Source organism: Lepus europaeus, chromosome 5 (assembly GCF_033115175.1).
Source record: "Lepus europaeus isolate LE1 chromosome 5, mLepTim1.pri, whole genome shotgun sequence".
In the NCBI taxonomy this organism is placed as follows: Eukaryota; Metazoa; Chordata; class Mammalia; order Lagomorpha; family Leporidae; genus Lepus; species Lepus europaeus.
In genome coordinates, this window is record NC_084831.1 from 148,052,869 (window position 1) to 148,072,461 (window position 19,593).

Sequence of the window (19,593 nt, forward strand, 5' to 3'; positions counted from 1 at the left end):
AAGTTAAGACAAAATAGGAGAGGAAAGACCTTCAGGTAAAGAGAGCTTCAGAGGAGCTGGCACTGTGGTGTAGAAGGCTAAGCCTCTGCCTATGGAGACTGCACCCCATATGGGCATCAGTTCATGTGCCAGCTGCTCCTCTTCTGATCCAGCTCTCTGCTATGGCCTGGGAAGGCAGCAGAAGCTGGCCCAAGTGCTTGGGCCCCAGCACCCATGTGGCAGACTTGGAAGGAGCTCCTGGTTCCATGGCTTTGGATTGGCCCAGCTCCGGCCATTGCAGCCATTTGGGGGGTGAACCAGAGGATGGAAGACCTCTCTCTCTGTCTCTCCCTCTTTCTGTCTATAACTCTACCTCTCAAATAAATGAAATCTTAAAGAGAGGGAGCTTCAGAGATCTAAAATGAGTTCTTTTTGAGTATTTACCTGAGTAGTGATCGCTGCATGCATAAAAACAAAGTGCCCAGGTAAAGCTGCTGCCTGCAGTTCAGGCATCCCATATGGGCAGTAGTTCGAATCCTGGCTGCTCCACTTCCGATCCAGCTCTCTGCTATGGCCTGGGAAAGCAGTAAAAGATGGCCCAAGCCCTTGGGTCCCCGCACCCACGTGGGAGATCCAAGGAAGCTCCTGGCTTCAGATTGGCGCAGCTCCGGCCATTGCGGCCAATTGGGGAGTGAACCATTGGATGGAAGATATCTCTCTCTCTCTCTCTCTGCCTCTCCTTCTCTATCTGTGTAACTCTGATTTTCAAATAAATAAATAAATCTTTAAAAATAAGAAAAGAAAAGAAAGTACCCAAAGCAGGGGACTGAGCCACAGAATCATTCTGGTCTCACATATTGGAAAGGGTTGAAGTTCCTAACAGCCACTGTGGAGGAATTTCTTTTTTATTTTTATTTCTTTTTATTTTTTTAACTCTCAAAAGATTTATTTATTTGAAAGGCAGAGTTACAGAGAGGCAGAGGCAAGGAGATAGTTATCTTCCATCAGCCGGTTCACTCCCCAAATGGTTGCAACGGCTGGAGCTGGGCTCATCCGAAGCCAGGAGCCAGGAGCTTCTTCCAGATCTCCCACGCAGGTGCAGGGGCCCAAGGACCTGGGCCATCTTCTACTGCTTTCTCAGGCCATAGCAGAGTGGGATTGGAAGTGGAGCAGCCAGGACTCGCACCGGCACCCCTCTGCGATGCCAGCCGTGCAGGTGGCAGCTTTACCCACGACGCCACAGCGCCGACCCAGAGGGACCTCTCCAACCTGGATATGTAAGACACTGGGTAGTCAGGCAGTGGGAACAACATGGCCTTGGAGAGTAGGCCCAGAAAGCAACACACTAGTTCCAAGTCACTTAACCGTGACGCACACAAAGCTCCAAATCATTCAAGAAAGATGAAGAAGCCAGCAGCCAGCAGCCAGGCCAGACATCCAATCACAAGTCAGCAGGCACAGGAGAGGAGAACGCAACCCATAATGGGCAGAAAAACGAACGAACGGAACCAAAATGGCACAGACGATACAATTCCTAGCCAGGTCTTCCTAGACAAAACCGAAGCCCAAGTATGAGCTATGGAAGACGCACACAGAGCCGTGTCGCGTTCCTCCCGTCGTGCCCGTCGCCTTCGAGCGCCCGTCCTCGCGTACCTCACCACAGACGCCGACGGCACGCGGTGCGGCGCCATGGGCGCACTGTCAAGGGCGGGCGGAGCTCAGAGAGCGTCACGTGACGCCCCGGGAGCTGGCGCCGCCCTCTGGGCAGGACGGGCGGAGCTGGCGAGTGAGCATGCGCCCTGAGGGAGCGCCCGCCATCGTCCCGATCGTTGGCGCGGCGCGCTGCGCAGGGAGCATGCGCGCTGGAGAGTGCGCGCCCTGGGGTCGGACAGTCAGAGCAGCTCGCGGGGCGGGGCGGGGCCAGCCGGCGTGCGCGTGGGGGCGGGAGCGCGGAGTCGCTGCGTTGCCAGGGTAACGGCGTGCGGCCGCGGGATCCCGGGGCGTAGCTCGCGAGGTTTGCGGAGGCCGTTTGCTGGGTACCGGCGTGTCCCCAGAGCGCCGCGGACGGGCGAGCCGAGCGAGGAGGCGGGAAGGCGAGGTGGGACGGACTGGGGAGCGCCCGGGAGGCCCAGCGCTGCCCTGGGAAGGCGCGCGCCGGCCCTGAGGAGCGGCGGGGTGGTGGCCGACTCCTCAAGTGTCCGGAGAGCGCCTTGGCTTTGCCGCCGGCTCTGGAGCCTGGTGTGGGGTTGAGGTGCTGATGATAAGTTGCCTCAGGGAACAGTACTCTGTGTGCTTAGTCTCCACGGAAGCGAGTTTCCAAGACAGTTTTAGTTCACGTGCGGCAGCTGGTTCTGTGTGAATGGGGCACAGTTATGCTGTTCCGGAAACCTTAGGAATAATTATCTGACATCAGGGGTTTCTCTGATACTGCCCGTTACAGAAACGGGGACCCAATGCAAAGATGGCTTCGCTTTGTGAGGAGCATTTTCACCATGCGTGTGTGCTTCCGGCTGTCGGAAGCGGAATGTCACAAAAAGTGTCTAAACAAGGAATTCAAGAGGGAGAAGAGACGACCCGGTGTAGAATTAGATTTTTTTGAAAAGATTGTGAGTGAGTGTTCATTAGCTTTTGGTCCCTTAGACAAATTACTGCGGCACCACAATGGTATTTTTTGGCTCCCAAGCTTTACCTCCTTTAAATAATTTTTAATACTGAGATTTATAGAGGTAGGGTGTACCTACTCTCATTTTTGATACTGATCCAGGGTTAACTCTGCAACCCTGCTGTTGCCTCAGAGTCGTGTCTATGTTTTCTCATTTGTAAACTGGTATTGGACTACATACTTGAAGAGTTTCCAATATCTTTAAATGTTAAATTCTAAAGGGACACAGTTTTGAAAAGGTCTTATCTTGGCATGAATCACATTGCTTATAGGTATGGATGAGATGAAATTGTAGACTACAGCTAGGTATGATTATTTTGCATGTTTTAGTATGATACCAGCTGTATCTACCGCCATGTTGCTGGCGTATTGAAAGTAGAAATTTCTAGTAGTGATCCTTGAGAATTTCAAATACCTTCTGTATCATAAACTTCTTTCCTACATCCTTGATGCCAGAATTGAAAGGGAACAAGAAAAGGGTTACAGTACAGATGACCATGTAGCTTCTAAAGGATTTTAGCAGTTATTCATCTTTCTTTGGAAGCCTTGGGTATCTCATAAACTGCTTTCCATTATCTTTTCTCTCTCTACATGCAGTTCTTCCTAAGTTTAGTCTTCCTGTTGGACTAAGTGAATCTGCATATTGGCCCTAAGAAGTATATTGGGATTCATTCCTTTCTATTCTTATAGTTACTCTTTCAATACATTTTGGACTCTTGTCTCCGTAAAATACAGGCTTGTCCAAAAATTAGAAGAGTTAATTTTAAATGCTGCTTCTACCAGCTTTGAAGGGAATTAGAGCAAGAATAACCATTAAGTCTTCTGTGTGAAAGATCCTTGGATTCTTCACTAAGTTTGCCTCAGTTAATCCTTTCAATAACCCTGCAACGTCAGTATTATTGTGCCTGTTTTATAGAAGAGGAAACCAAAACGCAAATACATCCAACACCTTGCCCAGCAGAGAGGGCAATCAGTGACAAGGCTGGAATCCCAAGTTCATCTGCTTCCCACGTACTATATTTCTGTACACTGGTAGATTGGAGTTAGCCAAAGCTTCTCTTCTATTCCAGTTTCTGCAGTGTTCCTTTTCCCCTCTAAATCGTAAACATGTCATACCTTTGTTTTCCTGATACCAGTAGAGTGACATATTCACTGCCCTTTCTCCTTTAAATCTTTCTTTAAATGTGACCTGTTTAGGAGGTTTTTCATTTTTTAGTCTCTGAGCCTTCCAGTGTGTGATTTTATTTAGTTTGAAGTTTGGTTATACCTAGGTATATTTTTGCCAGTGGATTGTTCTCCTGTGTATTGCTCTATGTTCTCTCCAAATCAGTCACTAGCTGTTTAAGGACAAGATGGAATCAAGTCATAACTGGTTTGGATTCCTCCCCTTCTTCTAGAATCAGAGTGCGTAGCTCAGTGCCTCACTGTAATCATTCCTATTACTTCACTAGCAATTAGAGCCTATAAACTTCATTAAAAAAAGACTTATGTGCATTCCACCCTTGACTTTCTGTTAATTGTTTTTACAGAATGAAAGGAATGTAATATGTGATGAAAAGATTTGTTACGTTCAGACAACCTGTTCAGATTCAACATGTTAAAAAAAAAGGTATATTATCCTCTTTTAAAACATCCACATTGTTTTACTCATGAAATATATCTTAATGCAGCCATTTGAGAATACAAAAAACAGTTTGCAAACCTTGTTTGGACTAGGTGTTGTCAGCGAGAATGGGAGATACTGGGTATGGTGTGGGAGCAGGGGGCATGTGGGTGAGAGAAGGAGTCTACTCTAGTACTTAATGTAGCCCTGTCTCCTCTGGGTGCTAGCTTTTATTCGGTATGGGAGATGTATTATGTTTTCATACACCAAATATGCTTAAGTGCAAGATTTTCTTTGGTATTTGCCTGGAGTCTAAGATAATTATAGTGAAACAGAATGCGTTTAGTCATGTATTTGTTTATAGGCAGTAATGAATTTATTCATATTTTATTATAATTAAGTCTTTAGTAATTTTAAAAACAGATATTTCTGTGTTGTTAGCATAAACAATGAGACTGAGGTTTTCTCCCACTCACATAACAATAGATTTAATGGGCCATCCAGGTTGAATATTAAAGCCTCAGGTTTTTCCCAGCTGATCATTACATAATGTTCCTGTGAAAAAGACTTTTTGTCCTCCTTTTTAGGGTCATTCATCTAAAAAAGATAACTTAGCAGTTACTGCAGTGGCTCTGCAGGATCACATTTTGCATGATCTTCAACTGCAAAACCTTTCAGTAGCTGATTATTCGAAAACAAAAGTACAAAAGAAAGAGAACAGATCTAAGTCTCTAAAAAAGGATGCAAAAGCAACAATAGATACTGGACTTAAAAAATCTACACAGAGTCCCAGAGTGGAGGATCCAGAAAAAGAATATGTTCTTGATCCAAAACCACCACCATTAACTTTAGGTAAGCTGATCTGTTTGTCCATGTCTTAGTTTATGAACTAATGATTCTATTGACATTAATAGTATAATTTTGGTGCAGTATAGAAATAATTTGCTTATACAGAAAAGTATGTTATGTGCTGAAGTTCAAAAATCCTAACAATTTGAGTAAGAAAATAATGATAAGCGGAATAAGTAAAAATAGTAGAGTAGAAAAAATATCCATTAATCCACACTAATACAAATAATTAATAAATGGTGAAGAAGGTTTATAAAATAGCAACTAATAAGTACAGCAGACAAAGTGATAGGAAATGATAATTTGGGAAACGCCACAGAGATTATCATCAATAGATGCTGAAACTCCTATCCTGAGACACAGGATAGCCACATAGTCTCATACTGTCTTCCCACACGTATGTATTCATTGCAAAAGGAGAAAGAGTAGCTTCACACTGGTAAGACTTGGCAAACAGTACCCTCACCAAGTAAAATGATTTCATCACTAAGGGCACATGCCGGCGTCCATTGCCTTCTGATAAAAGGTGTAACACCATTTGTATAGCCCTGCTAGCCCGCTTTTCCTTACTTTAACTGTAATTCCTGAGGGGAGCTTCTTTGGGAAGGAAAAGGTTTATTTCAGCTCAAAGTTTGGAGATTACAGGATTGTCCAGTCCCGTAGTCTGGTGTGGTACCTGATCAAGACTGGTCTTGGTGGGTGCAGAGTCACTATCTCCCAGTGGGGCAGAAAGCAAACAGCAAACCTAGGCTCAAATAATCAAAACCTCTCAGGAAAACCTCCCTCCAAGGGCACACCCCTCAGTGACCCAAAGAGCTCCCACCAGCCCCACATCACAGATACTATCATTAGATAAAATCTCCACCATTTTTGTTTTGAAGATTTATTTATTTATTTGAAAGTCAGAGTTATACACCTACAGAGAGAGAGAGAGAGAGAGAGAGAGAGAGAGGTAGGTCTTCCATCCGATGGTTCATTCCCCAATTGGCCAGAGATGCGCCGATCCGAAGCGAGGAGCTTCTTCTGGATCTTCCATGTGGGTGCAGGGACCCAAGGACTTGGGCCATCTTCCACTGCCTTCCCAGGCCACGGCAGAGAGCTGGATCGGAAGTGGAGCAGCCAGGACCTGAACCATGCCCATATGGGATGCCAGCACTGTAGGCAGTGGTTTTACTCGATACACCACAGCACCAGTCCCAAGTCTCCACCCTTAATCCATCAACCATTAGCATCAAGATGTCAGAATTTACACAGCTGCCTGAGTTTTGGAGAGACCTATGCTGCTGTACCCATAACAGTGGCATTCTTGCCAATAATACATATCTAAGTGGGATCATGAGGAAACTTCAAACAAATCCAAATTGGGGACACTCTACACAATTTCTAACTAGTACCCTTCAAAAGTATCAGCTCAAAAAATGTAAATAAAGAGCTAGAAGTTGTCCTAGATTAGGAGACTAAGGGAACATGACAACTAAATGTAATCAAGAATTGTGGCTCAGATCCTAGTTCAGAAATAAAGGACACCTAGTGTAGGGTTAACTATGCTATCACTAAGTAAACTGAAAATAGATCTTTGTAAAAATTAAGAGTGGGATGGGAGAGGGAGGAGGAAGAAGGGTTGGAGTGTGGGCAGGAGGGAAGGTAGGGGGAGAAGTAGGACTATGTTCCTAAATCTGTACATATGAAATACATGAAACTTATATAACCTAAATAAAATCTTTTAAAAAAAAGAAATAAAGAACACCAGTGAGATAAATTTGAATGAGGTATCTACACTATAATAGTTGTCCCTTTTGCACAGGAGATAAGTATCAAGATCCCCAGTGGATACTTCAAACCATAGATAGCACCAAATCCTGTATATGATTTTCCATATATATACACCTATAAAGTTTAATATATAAATTAGGCATAGTACAAGATTAGCAATGATGACAAAATAAAATAATTGCAGCATTATAATGTAATGAAAGTTGTATGAATGTCACTACTGTACTTGCCTTTCTCGTGGTAATGAGATGATACAGTGGCTTCATGATGAAATGAAGTGAATGCATAGGCATTGTGACATAGTGTGCAGCTACTATTGATCTTCTGATGCGACACCGGGAGGAGGATCACTTACTTCGGGTCATCTTGGGTTTTTGAGCCATGATGATATCAATGGATGGATGTCAGGTACAGTGTTGACGTTTGGGAAATCTCAGTGGTTAAAAGATTTTTTGCCAAAACCTTTTGGCAGGACATTATAATTAGAAGTTGTCTTTTTCTTTTTTAACTCATTGAGGTGTTGCTGTAAAGGTTGTTATCAGTGATCATATTGGTAACTTCAATCTGCATTCCATCCTTGGATCATATTCTATTATTTTGGCCTTTAATGTCTGTGCCTTTCAAAACACTTGTGCAATTTTCACTAAAATTTCCAGATCACTGGTTCTGCTTCAATTTCTTCTTCATCTTCTTCCTTTGTAGAGGATACAATATGTTTCCTCCTTAGTTAACACTTCTTTTTTTAATATTTATTTATTTATTTAAGAGGCAGAGTTACAGACAGAGAGAGGGAGAGACAGAGAGAGAGAGATCTTCCATCTACTGGTTCACTCCTCAAATGGCCACAACCGTCAGAGCTGGGCCATTCTGAAGCCAGGAGCCAGGAGCTTTTTTCCAGGTCTCCCACATGGTGCAGAGGCCAAAGCACTTGGGCCATCTTCCACTGGTTTCCCAAGCCATTAGCAGGGGGCTGGATCAGAAGTGGAGCAGCCAGTACTCAAACTGGCATCCGTAAGAGATGCCAGCACCACAGGTAGAAGCTAACCTACTACACTGCACCATGGCCCCTCGCTAACACTTCTTGATAGCCGTCAATATATTCTTCCACTTTTTCTTCAAGCATGTTAGCAAATCTTTCTCTACCAAGTTGTCTTACAGTGTGCATGATTTTCCTAAATTTTCCATGAATCACCAGAAAACCTTTAAAATCATTCCTGAGTTTGCCCCATAAATTCTTCCAGCAGTCATTTACAGCTTCTAGCTTTAATTCACTTGTTGCACCTTTGATGAATATTATTGTGTCAACCGTGGTGAGTGATTTGCAGTACACCATTATGTCCAGGTTAGTGTCTATGTTAAATTGCTGTTCAAATACAATAAAGTACCAGGGATGTGTGTGGCTTTAACAAATTGAATACCCTGGTCAAGAAACTGAAGCAATATGGTTGTATTTGGAGGGAAAAAATACAACTTCAACATTTTCATAGCAAAGAGATTCGGGAAGACCTGATACATTACTTTTTTTCTTTTTTTAAAGATTTGTTTATTTGAAAGTCAGAATTACACAGAGAGAGAAGGAGAGGCAGAGAGAGAGAGAAGTCTTCTTTCCGCAGATTCACTCCCCAGTTGGCTGCAACGGCTGGAGCTGGTCCAACCCGAAGCCAGGAGCCAGGAGCTTCTTCCAGGTCTCTCACGCAGGTGCATGCCATGCACTTGGGCCATCTTTTACTGCTTTCCCAGGCCATAGCAGAGAGCTGGATCGGAAGTGGAGCATCCAGAACTTGAACCGGCACCCATATGGGATGCCTGCACTGCAGGTGGCAGCTTTACCAGCTACACCACAGTGCCTGTCCCGATACATTGCTTATTATTAAAAGGAATTTAAATTCCAACCCTTCATCTTTCAAATATATATTTTTTTCTGCCTCTGGGATGAAGTAGTGCTGGAACTGTTCCATGAACAAGGTGATTGTCACTCACACTTTCCGATGATGTTGCAAGAACACAGGCAGATAATTTTTGTTTGTTGTTGAGAATATGTGTTTTCTTCGTTTTGTATCCTGTGCCTGCCTTTATCATCTGCCCTGCAGCACTGCCACTTGGTGTCAGAGTTAACCTGTCCTTTCGTGTTTTAAGCCCTGATGCCTTTTTTGAGTATATGTTCTACTGAGCATCTTCTTCCAGAAGAGCCTGATTTCATTGCTTTAGATCGTATGCCTTCTCCTTAACCAGTGTCTTCAACTTATGGGAAATGTAGCAAAACATCTTCACTGGCTGATGCAACCTCTCTAGTAATATTTGTAATTTTTGTTCCAGACTTATTTTTGAGTCTGTGTAACTACCCTTCATTTGCAGTACATGGCTTTGGGTCCGTCACTTCAGGGGATTCCTTGCTTAAATCATATAGGTTCAATGCTTTCAGGTGCAACACATTGTTGTCAGTTGGAACATGACTTCTGTTCATTTCTTCCACCCACAAATTTAATGTTTTTTCCATCTTAATTAAGCACTTATGTACTATAACCATAACTTATGCAGATTGAGGTATAATTGCAAAACAAGCATAATTTCTTTCTCCTTCATAATTTCACAGGTAGATTCATTAGATCTTAGCAACTCCCATGTGATTCTTTTTTCTTATTAAGTCAAGAACTTTCACCTTTTCACTTAAAGGAAGCACTTTATGGCTTCTCTTTGGCATATCCAAATTGCCAACATCACTACTCTTGTGCTTTGGGGCCATCGTTAAGTAAAATATGGGTTACTTGAATACCAGCACTATGCTACTATGACAGCTGATGGATGGATCCTTAATTACTAATGGGAGGGTAGCATCTACAGCGAGGACTACTAGACAAAGGGATAATTCATGCCCTAGGCAGAATGGAATGGGATGGAACAGGATTTCAGCACACTATTCAACACAGTAGGCAATTTAAAGCTCTGAATTGTTTATTTCTAGAATCTTCATTTCATATTTTTAAACCGTGGTTGAGCACAGGTAACTGAAACCACAGAAATCAAAACTGCAAATGGGGACTAGGGGGCACTACTGTGATTGATATATCAACATTGATCTCCTGGTCTTGACAGTTATCGCAAGGTTATGTAAAATGTTAAAATTTCACATAAAAGGTATAAGAATTCATGATGCTGCCTTTCCAGATTATTTTAAGTTGAAAAAAAATAGATTTTTAAAATGATGATGGGTGTGGAAAATAGATTTGGTTGGGGATAATGTATCCTAGTGCAGGTTGGATAGAAAAAAATGGAAGACCTGTGGGTTGGAGTTGGCACAAGGTAGAGAGGAAACTGCTCCCACAACGTTGCCCTCTGGATACCTTATATATTGTTTTCCTACAAACTTCTGCTAATTACACTAGCTATCTTCTAGAAAATGGCATGACTGAGAACTTGCTGAAGCTTGGAATAATGTTAGACAGTAATTTGTAGTGAATATCTTTGCCTGTATATACAAACTCTGTAGCAAGTCAAATAGCTTTATCATAGTTAAGCTTAAAGTTTTTTCAGGTAAGATTTAAATGAGACATTAGGAAGAACTCAATTTGGAAAACAAATAAAGTTATAAATCAGGGGGTTTTTTTAGGAGCTCTTAATGAAAAAACTTTATTATGCAGGTAAGTACCAATGAGATAGAACCATATGCTCATCACTAGTATCTACCCATAATATTCCACTTCAGTTTTCTGACTTTTATTGTAACATTTTATCTTATTTCTCTGAAGAAATCCTTGTAGGGTGATTTTTTATATGTTTATTATTTGGGTTTAAGGGAGGCGGTAGAAGCTGATACTTTGGTTTCTACCAGCATTTTGCCCAGTGTATTGCAGTTACTTCTCAGAACTTAGCAAAGAGTTCCTGACTGGGGAAATTTATTCTTAAAAAAAAAAAAAAAAAAAAAAAAAAGATTATTTATTTGAAACGCAGAGTTGCAAAGAGGCAGAGAGAGAGAGGTCTTCCATCCCATGGTTCATTCCTCGAGTGGATGCAACAGCTGGAGCTGGGCTAATTGAAGCCAGGAGCCTCTTCCGGGTCTCCCACGTGGTTGCAGGGGCCCAAGGACTGGGCAATCTTCTACTGCTTTTCCAGGCCACAGCAGAGAGCTAGATCAGAAGTGGAGCAGCCAGGACTCAAACCAGTGCCCATATGGGATGCCAGCACTGCAAGCAGCAGCTTTACCCACACACCACAGCACCAGCTCCAGGAAATTTATTCTTATTAACTTTATATTATAAGAATTTTTAAGCAGAGGATACTTACAACCGATATGCATTTTATACGGTCAGTGGTAGCAAAGAGGAATACATTGGAAAAAGGCAGAACTGAAGGGTGAGATTTAAATTAAGTGAGAAACAATGAGGATCTTTGGCCAATACATGAGAAAAATTAGTGTTCTTATTTTTCTTCTAAAAAATTGGATGTTGATCCTGCTTGCCTTATGGAGTTATTGTGAAAATGAAATAAGATATAGGAATACCTTATAAATCAAAATATAAACCATTACTGAAAATGTAAGATATCATTCTCTCTGACCTCTGTCTTCATAAGAAAACAGCATTCTAAATGTTGTGAAATACTAATGTGATATAGATTGCTTTTGTATTTGTTTGCAAGTAGCGTCATTAAAATTGGAGATAAGCACCATATTTTATAGTTCTAAGTCATTTTCTGTGTTGTCTTAACCATAGCACAGAAGTTGGGCCTCTTTGAGCCTCCCCCATTGCCACTGTCATCAGAGGAGTGGGAGAAAGTGAAGCAGCGATCCATCCTGCAGGGGGATTCTGTGCAGCCATGCCCTATATGTAAAGAAGAATTTGAACTTCATCCCCAGGTGTTAACATGAAGAATGTTAAAGAACCCTGGGGGCGGGGTGGGGATGTTTTCTAATGACAAGATAATGAGATGGAGCTTAAAAATCCAGGCTTTCCTCTTTTCAATTTCATCCTCCAATGTGACCGTCAATATTTAGGTTTTGTTTCCCATTCATTCATATGATGGGAAAGAGCCAAACACCTTTATAAATAGCTTTGTTTATTACTGAATGATACTAATTCTCAAGTAAAAAGTACTCGAGTACTGAACAGCAAGCTGAGACAACTGACGGAGGATGGAGAGAAGCAGGAAGGATGAAAGCAAAAGGAATTTTTAAGTTATTTTGTGAATTGAGTCATAAGAGAAAAGTAAAAACTATGCCTGAATATCTTCAAAGAATTTGTGGGAAAAAAATTTTTTTAAGATTTATTTTACTTACTTGAAAGAGTTTCAGAGAGAGGTAGAGAGAGAGGTCTTCTGTCCACTGGTTCACTCCCCAGAAGGCCGCAGCAGCCAGAGCTGCGTCAATCCGAAGCCAGGAGCCAGGAGCTTCTTCCGGGTCTCCCACGTGGGTGCATGGGCCCAAGGACTTAGGCCATCCTCCACTGTTTTCCCAGGCCACAGCAGAGAGCTGGATCGGAAGAGGAGCAGCCAGGACTAGAACTGGTGCCCTTATGGGATGCCGGCGCCTCAGGCCAGGGCTTTAACCCACTGCGCCACAGTGCCAGCCCCAAGAGAATCTTAAGAAAAGTTCAATCATTTCCTGTTTATTCATGAAACTGTCATAATAAGAGCATGATATTACCCTGGATTTATGGCTGGAATATAATCCATAACAGAGGTATGCTTCAGTAGAGATGTTGTCTGCTCACTAAATTGTCTTCTTTGGGAAGTTATGAACACACATTTTCAGAATTTTGTTCCTCCTAGTGGTTGCTGTACAGTGATTTTCCACAATCTATAGCATCATGCTTCCTACCTGTCAGGTACTTGGAGGCTTGCTGAGATACACGGCAGATGCTTAATTCAGGCATAGAATTCATAGCCTAGGAAACATGGGCTTCACTTAGCACACCACTACATACACTTTCAGTGGTCAATGGTAATTTGTTTCAATATGTTTCATCATCAAGTAGTTAAGTGTGCAATCATTAAGTACATAATTTACCTTTAAACCTACTTATTTCAGATTATTAAGATCTAACCTTATATATGTGAAAGTGGTTATTTTAGAGAGGTTTTAGCTCTTAAATCATAGAATTAACCGTCTGGTATAATTTAGTACATTAGCAAGATTTAATGAAGCTGTAAGGAATCTTTCTGGCATCAGCAACATTTTTATTAATTATATTATTAATATTTGGCTTGTTTATATGAATAATGAAAACTTAAAATTGATATTTTAAGGACAGAGTTGTCAGAGTACATCCTTCTCAGTATTTCTCCCATTCTGTATTTTTATACATAGATTTCTCATTTTCATACTAAATTCTATTGTTTTTGCATATCTATAAATACAGGCACAATTCTATTTATTTTGCATTTCCATCTTCTGTTTCTGTGTTTAGATTTTTCCCTAGTTACAAACAATAACATTTTCCCAAGACTTAATGATTTTGGAGGGTCTTCAGTTAATCTCACATATCTCAGAGGTAGGCATTATACTCATTTAATACATCAGAAAATTAATAGTTCAAATATCCACAGTCAGCCAACTCAGAATGTATGATAAAGTTCAACTGGAATTTATTTCTAACTTCTAGGATATTTTTGGTCTAAATACTACCACTTAATCTCCTATTTTTGTTGTATCAATGAGTGCTTACCAATTCACAAACATTTATGATCATTTAAAGTATAGTTAAATATATGAAATATAATGGCATTTAATATAGCTTATCAAATATCTGTTGGCTAAAACACTTTCAAAGAGCATAAAGAATGATAATCACTTGTTATCAAGATGGCGCTGGAGGTGAAGAAGGAAGCGCCTGCTACTCTCAAAGCAAAAGCAAAAGCTTTGAAGGCCAAGAAGGCCGAGTTCGAAGGTGTCCACAGCCACAGGCAAGACTACGTGTCACCCATGTTCCAGGGGCCCAAGACACCACACCTCCGGCAACAGTCCAAATATCCTTGAAAGAGAGCCCACAGGAGAAACAAGCCATCACCAGGGTCCCCCTGACCACTGAGACTGCCATGCAGAAAACAAAAGACAACACACTCATATGCATTGTAAGTGTGAGGGCCAACAAGCGCCAGATCAAACAAACTGGGAAGAAACTCTGGGACGTCAGTGTGGCAAAAGTCAATACTACAGTCAGGCCTGTTGGAGGAGAGAAGGCACGTGTTTGACTCACTCCTGATTTTAATGTCGCCAGTAAAATTGGCATGGTCTAAATTGAGTCCCGGTGGCTAATTCTGAATATATGTTTTTTCACCATAAAAAACAACAAATAATTGAGTACATAAAAGATTGTTGTGAGAATAAATGGTGGCGACATCTTCACCAGGTCCCCTGCCAGGGGATGCCATCTTGCCAGGAAGAGATGCAGACATCAGTGTGGGAACACAGGAAACATGAAGATTCAAGGAAGTATGACACCTCCAAAAGAACAGTTCTCTACAAATAGATCCTAATGTTAAGGAAATCCATGAAATACCTGAAATAATGATGATCTAAGGAATAAATACAGATAGACAGTTTTAAAAGTGAGGAACGTAATAGATAATATGAATGAATAGGAGTAGAAATCATGAAAAAGAACCAAAGAAATTTTGGAGCTAAAAACGTCAATTGGTGAAATAAAAACACAACTGAAAAAAAAAAAAATTGAGAGCTCCCACAGCAGAATAGACAAAATAGAAGCAGTAGTTTCTGATCTGGAGGACAAGACTTTTGAAATAAGGCAGACAGAAGAATGTAAAAGAATGAAGAAAGCCTACACAACATGTGAACATGTGATACCATTAAGCAAACAAATATTCATATATCATAGGGATACCTGAAGGAGAACATAAGGCAAAAGGCATTGAGAACCCACTGAATGAAATAATAGCTGTAAACTTCCCAAATCTTGAAAATGAAAATAGACATCCAGATACAAAAAGCTCAAAGTCCTGAGACTCAACCAAAAAAGATCGCTGAGGCATATTACAAGTCAAATTGTCAAAAGTTGAGGACAAAGAAATCTAAAGAAAGAAAGAGGAACATGCCAAGTTGCAAATAAAGGAAAACCAATTAGACTAACAGACTTCTCAGCAATAACCTTACAGGCCAGAAGAGAATAAAATTGTGTAGTTAAGATCTTAACAGAAAAACATCCAACCAAGAATATTATATCCAGTGAAGCTATCCTGTAGCCGTGAAGGGAGAAATAACGTATTTCCCATGGAAGTAAAAACAGAATTTTCCACCAGCAAACCACCCTTAAAAGAAATCCTGAAGGGAGTCCTACATTCGAAATAAACACAGGATAGTACCAAATTGACTAACAGAGCAGATACAATCAGTAACCAATCAATGAAGTGACAGGACTTAGTTCTTTATCTGTCAATATTAACATAGAATGTAGTGAATTAAATTCCCTAGTCAAAATATACAGATTGGCAGAATAGATTTTAAAAAAAGAAAAAGGTCTCGTGTATATTTCAAACAAAAAAAGTAACTTCACAGGGAAGATACACATAGACTGAAAGTGAGGGCTGTAAAAAGATATACCATGCAAATAGAAACAAAAAATGAACAAGAGTAGTTATACTCATTTCAGATCAAACACTATAAAAAGGGGCCAGTGTTGTGTCATAGCAGGTAAAGCCAGTACTGGCATCTTATATGGGTCCCAGCTACTCCACTTCTTATCCAGCTCCCAGTTAATGGCCTGGGAAATAGCAGAAGGTGGACCAAGAGTTTGGGCCCCCGCCACCATGTGAGAGACCTGGATAAAGCTCCTGGCTGCTGACTTCAGCCTGGCTCAGTCCTGGTTGTTGCAGCCGTCTGGGGAGTGAACCAGCAGGTGGCAGATTCTCTGTCTCTCTGTAACTCTGACTTTTGAATAAAAAATCTTTTTAAAAAATACATAAAAAGAGAAAAATATGCTTTGATAAAAAGACCTATTCAGCAAGATGTAGCAATCATAAATATATATGTGCCCAACGAAAGAACACCGACATATTTACAGCAAATATTAGACCTAAAGGGAGAGATAAATTCAAATATAATAATAGTCAGGGTGGGGTGGGGACATGCCATTTAGACAGAAAAATCAACAAAGACATGTGAGAGTTGACCTATACTATTAAACCAATGGACCTAGTAGATATTTACAGGACATTTCACCCAACAGCTACAGAAAAACATTCTTATCAGCACATGGAACATTTATTTTCTAGAATAGATTGGATATTAGGCCACAGATCAAGTCTCAGCAAATTTTAAAAGATTGAAATCATACCATGTATATTCTCAGACCACAAAGGAATAAAACTAGAAATCAACAAGAATATACAATTTACTAATAGAAATTAAACAACATGTTCCCAAATGACCAGCGCATCATTGAAAAAATTAAAAAGGAAATAAAAAACCTTGTTTTTTTAAAAAAATGATATTTATTAGTTTGAAAGTGTTACAGAGAGAGGAGAGACAGACCTTCCATCAGCCTATTCACTCCTCCCAAATGGCTGCAATAGCCAGAGCTGAGTCAGACTAAAACCATGAGCCTGGATCTCCATCTGAGACTCCCCTGTAGTGGCAGGGGCCCAAGTACCTGGGCTATCTGCTGCTTTTCCAAGTGTGTTATCAGGGAGCTAGATGAGAAGTAGAACAGCCAGGATTCAAACCAGCACCCATATGGGATGCCAGTATTGCAGGTGGTGGCTTAACCCATTACACCACAACACCAGCTCCAAAAACTTTCTTGAAACAAATGAAAATGGAAACAATATATCAAAACCTATGGGATAAATCAAAAGCAATATTAAGAGAGAATTTTATAACAATAAGTGCTTAGTTTTTAAAAAATAGATCACAAATAATCTAATGATGCATTTCAAGGACTTCTAAAAGATCATCAAAATGAAAGTATTTTGAGAACATAAACAAGACAAATGTTTAGCCAGAATAACACAGGAAAAAAGAGAAAATTCAAATAAAATGGGAGATGAAAAGGCAGATATTACAACCAGTACCACAGAAACATGAAGAATTTTAAGAAACTACCATGTACAGCTATATGCTAACAAATTAGAAAGCCTCTAATAAATGGATAAATCCCTGGATACATATAACCTAACAAATAAATCAAGAAGATATATAAAACCAAAAAGAGCTATAAAAAGCAATGGGATTACAGCAGTAATTAAAAGTCTTCCAACAAAGAAAAGCCCAGGCCCTGATGGCTTTACTACTGAATTCTGAAAAATTTAAACAGGAAATAAATCTTTTTCAAATTATTCTAAAATATTGAAAAGGATGGAACTCTGCCAAACTCTTTTTACAAGGCTGGCATCACTGATAGCAAAACCAAACACATGTGAAAAGGAAACCACAGACCAATATACTTGAACATAGATGTAAATAATCTTAAGAAAATAATAGCAAATTAAATCAAAAAGATTGTACATCATGATTAAGCAGGATTCATCCCAGACATGTAAGAGTGGTTCAACATTTGAAAATCAATAGACATCATAAATCACACCAGCAGAATGAACAAAAACCATATGATCTCAGTAGATGGAGAAAAAGCATTTGTTAGATTCAATATCCCTTCATGCTAAAAACCCACAACAAATTAATTACAGAAGGAACATACCTCAAAATTATAAAAGCTATATATGACAAACCAGCAGCCAGTATCAACCTGAATGTCTTAAGACAAGAATGTCAACTTTCACCACTCTTGCTCAATATAATATTGGAAGACTTAATAAGAGCAATTAGGGAAGAGAAAGAAATAAGGGGCATTGCAACTTGAAAGAAGAAAGTAAAAATAACCATGTTTGCAGATGATGTGATACTGTATGTGGAAGACCCTAAACACTCCATCAAAAAGCTGTTAAAAATGATACACTAATTCAGTAAAGCTGTAGAATACAAAAGCAAAATACAAAAACAGTAGTGTTTTTATACACCAATAATGATCTTGCCAAAAGACAAATCAGAAAAGAAATTCCAGGAATTATAGCTTCAAAAAAATCAAATATTTAGAAATAAATTCAACCCAAGTGAAAGATCTTTATAGGAAAAATATAATCCACTGATGCAAGAAATGAACAAGAACACACACAAAAAAATGGAAAGATATTCCTTGCTCATGGATTGAAAGAATATCATTAAAACATCTGAAGTAATCCACAGATTCAGTGCAATCCCTATAAAATATCAGTGATATTCTTTACGTAATTCATATGAAATAACAAAAAACATAGAATAGACAAAGCAATCCTGGGAGGGGGGTGGAATAAGCTAGAAGCATCACAATACCTGATTTTGAAGCATATTACAAAGCTATAGTAATTAAAATAGCATGGTACCTGCATAAAAACCAGCCCATAGAGCAATGGAAAAGAATAGAGGCCGGCGCCGTGGCTCAACAGGCTAATCCTCCGCCTTGCGGCGCCGGCACACCGGGTTCTAGTCCTGGTTGGGGCACCGGATTCTATCTCGGTTGCCCCTCTTCCAGGCCAGCTCTCTGCTATGGCCCGGGAAGGCAGTGGAGGATGGCCCAAGTGCTTGGGCCCTGCACCCGCATGGGAGACCAGGAGAAGCACCTGGCTCCTGGCTTTGGATCAGCGAGATGCGCCGGCCACAGCAGCCATTGGAGGGTGAACCAGCGGCAAAAAGGAAGACCTTTCTCTTTCTCTCTCTCTCTCTCTCTCTCTCTCACTATCTACTCTGCCTGTGGGGAAAAAAAAAAAAGAAAAGAAAGAAAGAAAAGAATAGAGAGCCCAGAAATTAATGCACATACATAGAACCAACTGACTTCTGACAAAGGCGCCAAGAACCTACATTGGAAAAGGAATCTTTTGGTTTTGCCAAAACTGGATGTATATACATAGAAGAGTGAAGTTAGATCCCAACCTCTCACCACATATAAAAATCAACTCAGAGTGGCTCAAAGTTCTGAATGGAAGACCTGAAACTATGAAATCACCAGGGGGAAAAAAAATACAGGAAAAGTAGTTCAAGCCATTGGTATAACTGATGATCTCTTGGATAAGACCCCAAAAGTGCAGGCAACAAAAGAAAAACTACAAATGGATTATATCAAACTCAGAAACTTTTGCAAAGAAAACAATCTAGTGAGGAGACAACCATTAGAATGGGAGAAAATCTTTGCAGACTATTTACCTGACAAAGGGTTAATATCAGTAATATACCAGCAGGGACTCTCGTTGCCACGCAGTGCAATGCTGGCATCCCGTGTGAGAGCCACTTTGAGTCCTGGCTACTCCACTGTGATCCAGCTGTCTGCTGTGGCCTGGGAAAGCAGTAAAGATGGTCCAAGTGCTTTGGCCCCTGCTCCCACGTGGAAGACCCGATTGGAGTTCTAGGCTCCTGGCTTTGGCTTGGCCCAGTCCCAGCCATTGTGGCCATTTGGGGAGTGAACCAGCAGATGGAAGATCTCTCTCTCTCTCTCTCTCTGCAACTCTGCCTGTAAAACAAATTATATATCAGTAACTAAAAAAAAAAAAAAATCCAGTTAAGAAATGGACAGCAGACTTGAATAGACAGTTCTCAAAAAGAAGAAATATAAATGGCCAACAAATATATAGGGGAAAAAATGGTCAGTATTACTAGCCATCAGAGAAATGCAAATCAGAAGCACAATGAGCTGCCACCTCACCCCTGTCAGAATGACTGTTATCAAAAAGAGAGTGACCTGGCCAGGAT

The 19,593-nt window shown here is 40.6% G+C and overlaps 1 protein-coding gene across 1 annotated transcript in view; it reads left to right on the top strand.

Annotated features, from left to right (window-relative positions):
* Nucleotides 1–1,988: 1,988 nt before the first annotated feature.
* RNF32 (ring finger protein 32) overlaps nucleotides 1,989–19,593 on the top strand; it is a 43,198-nt gene continuing 25,593 nt past the window's right edge. Inside the window, exons 1-4 of the mRNA XM_062193825.1 lie at nucleotides 1,989–2,077; nucleotides 4,171–4,250; nucleotides 4,832–5,096; nucleotides 11,576–11,718. Of these exons, the coding sequence (XP_062049809.1) occupies nucleotides 4,236–4,250; nucleotides 4,832–5,096; nucleotides 11,576–11,718 (423 nt within the window). The 5' untranslated portion in view covers nucleotides 1,989–2,077; nucleotides 4,171–4,235. The remainder of the gene's footprint in view (nucleotides 2,078–4,170; nucleotides 4,251–4,831; nucleotides 5,097–11,575; nucleotides 11,719–19,593) is intronic.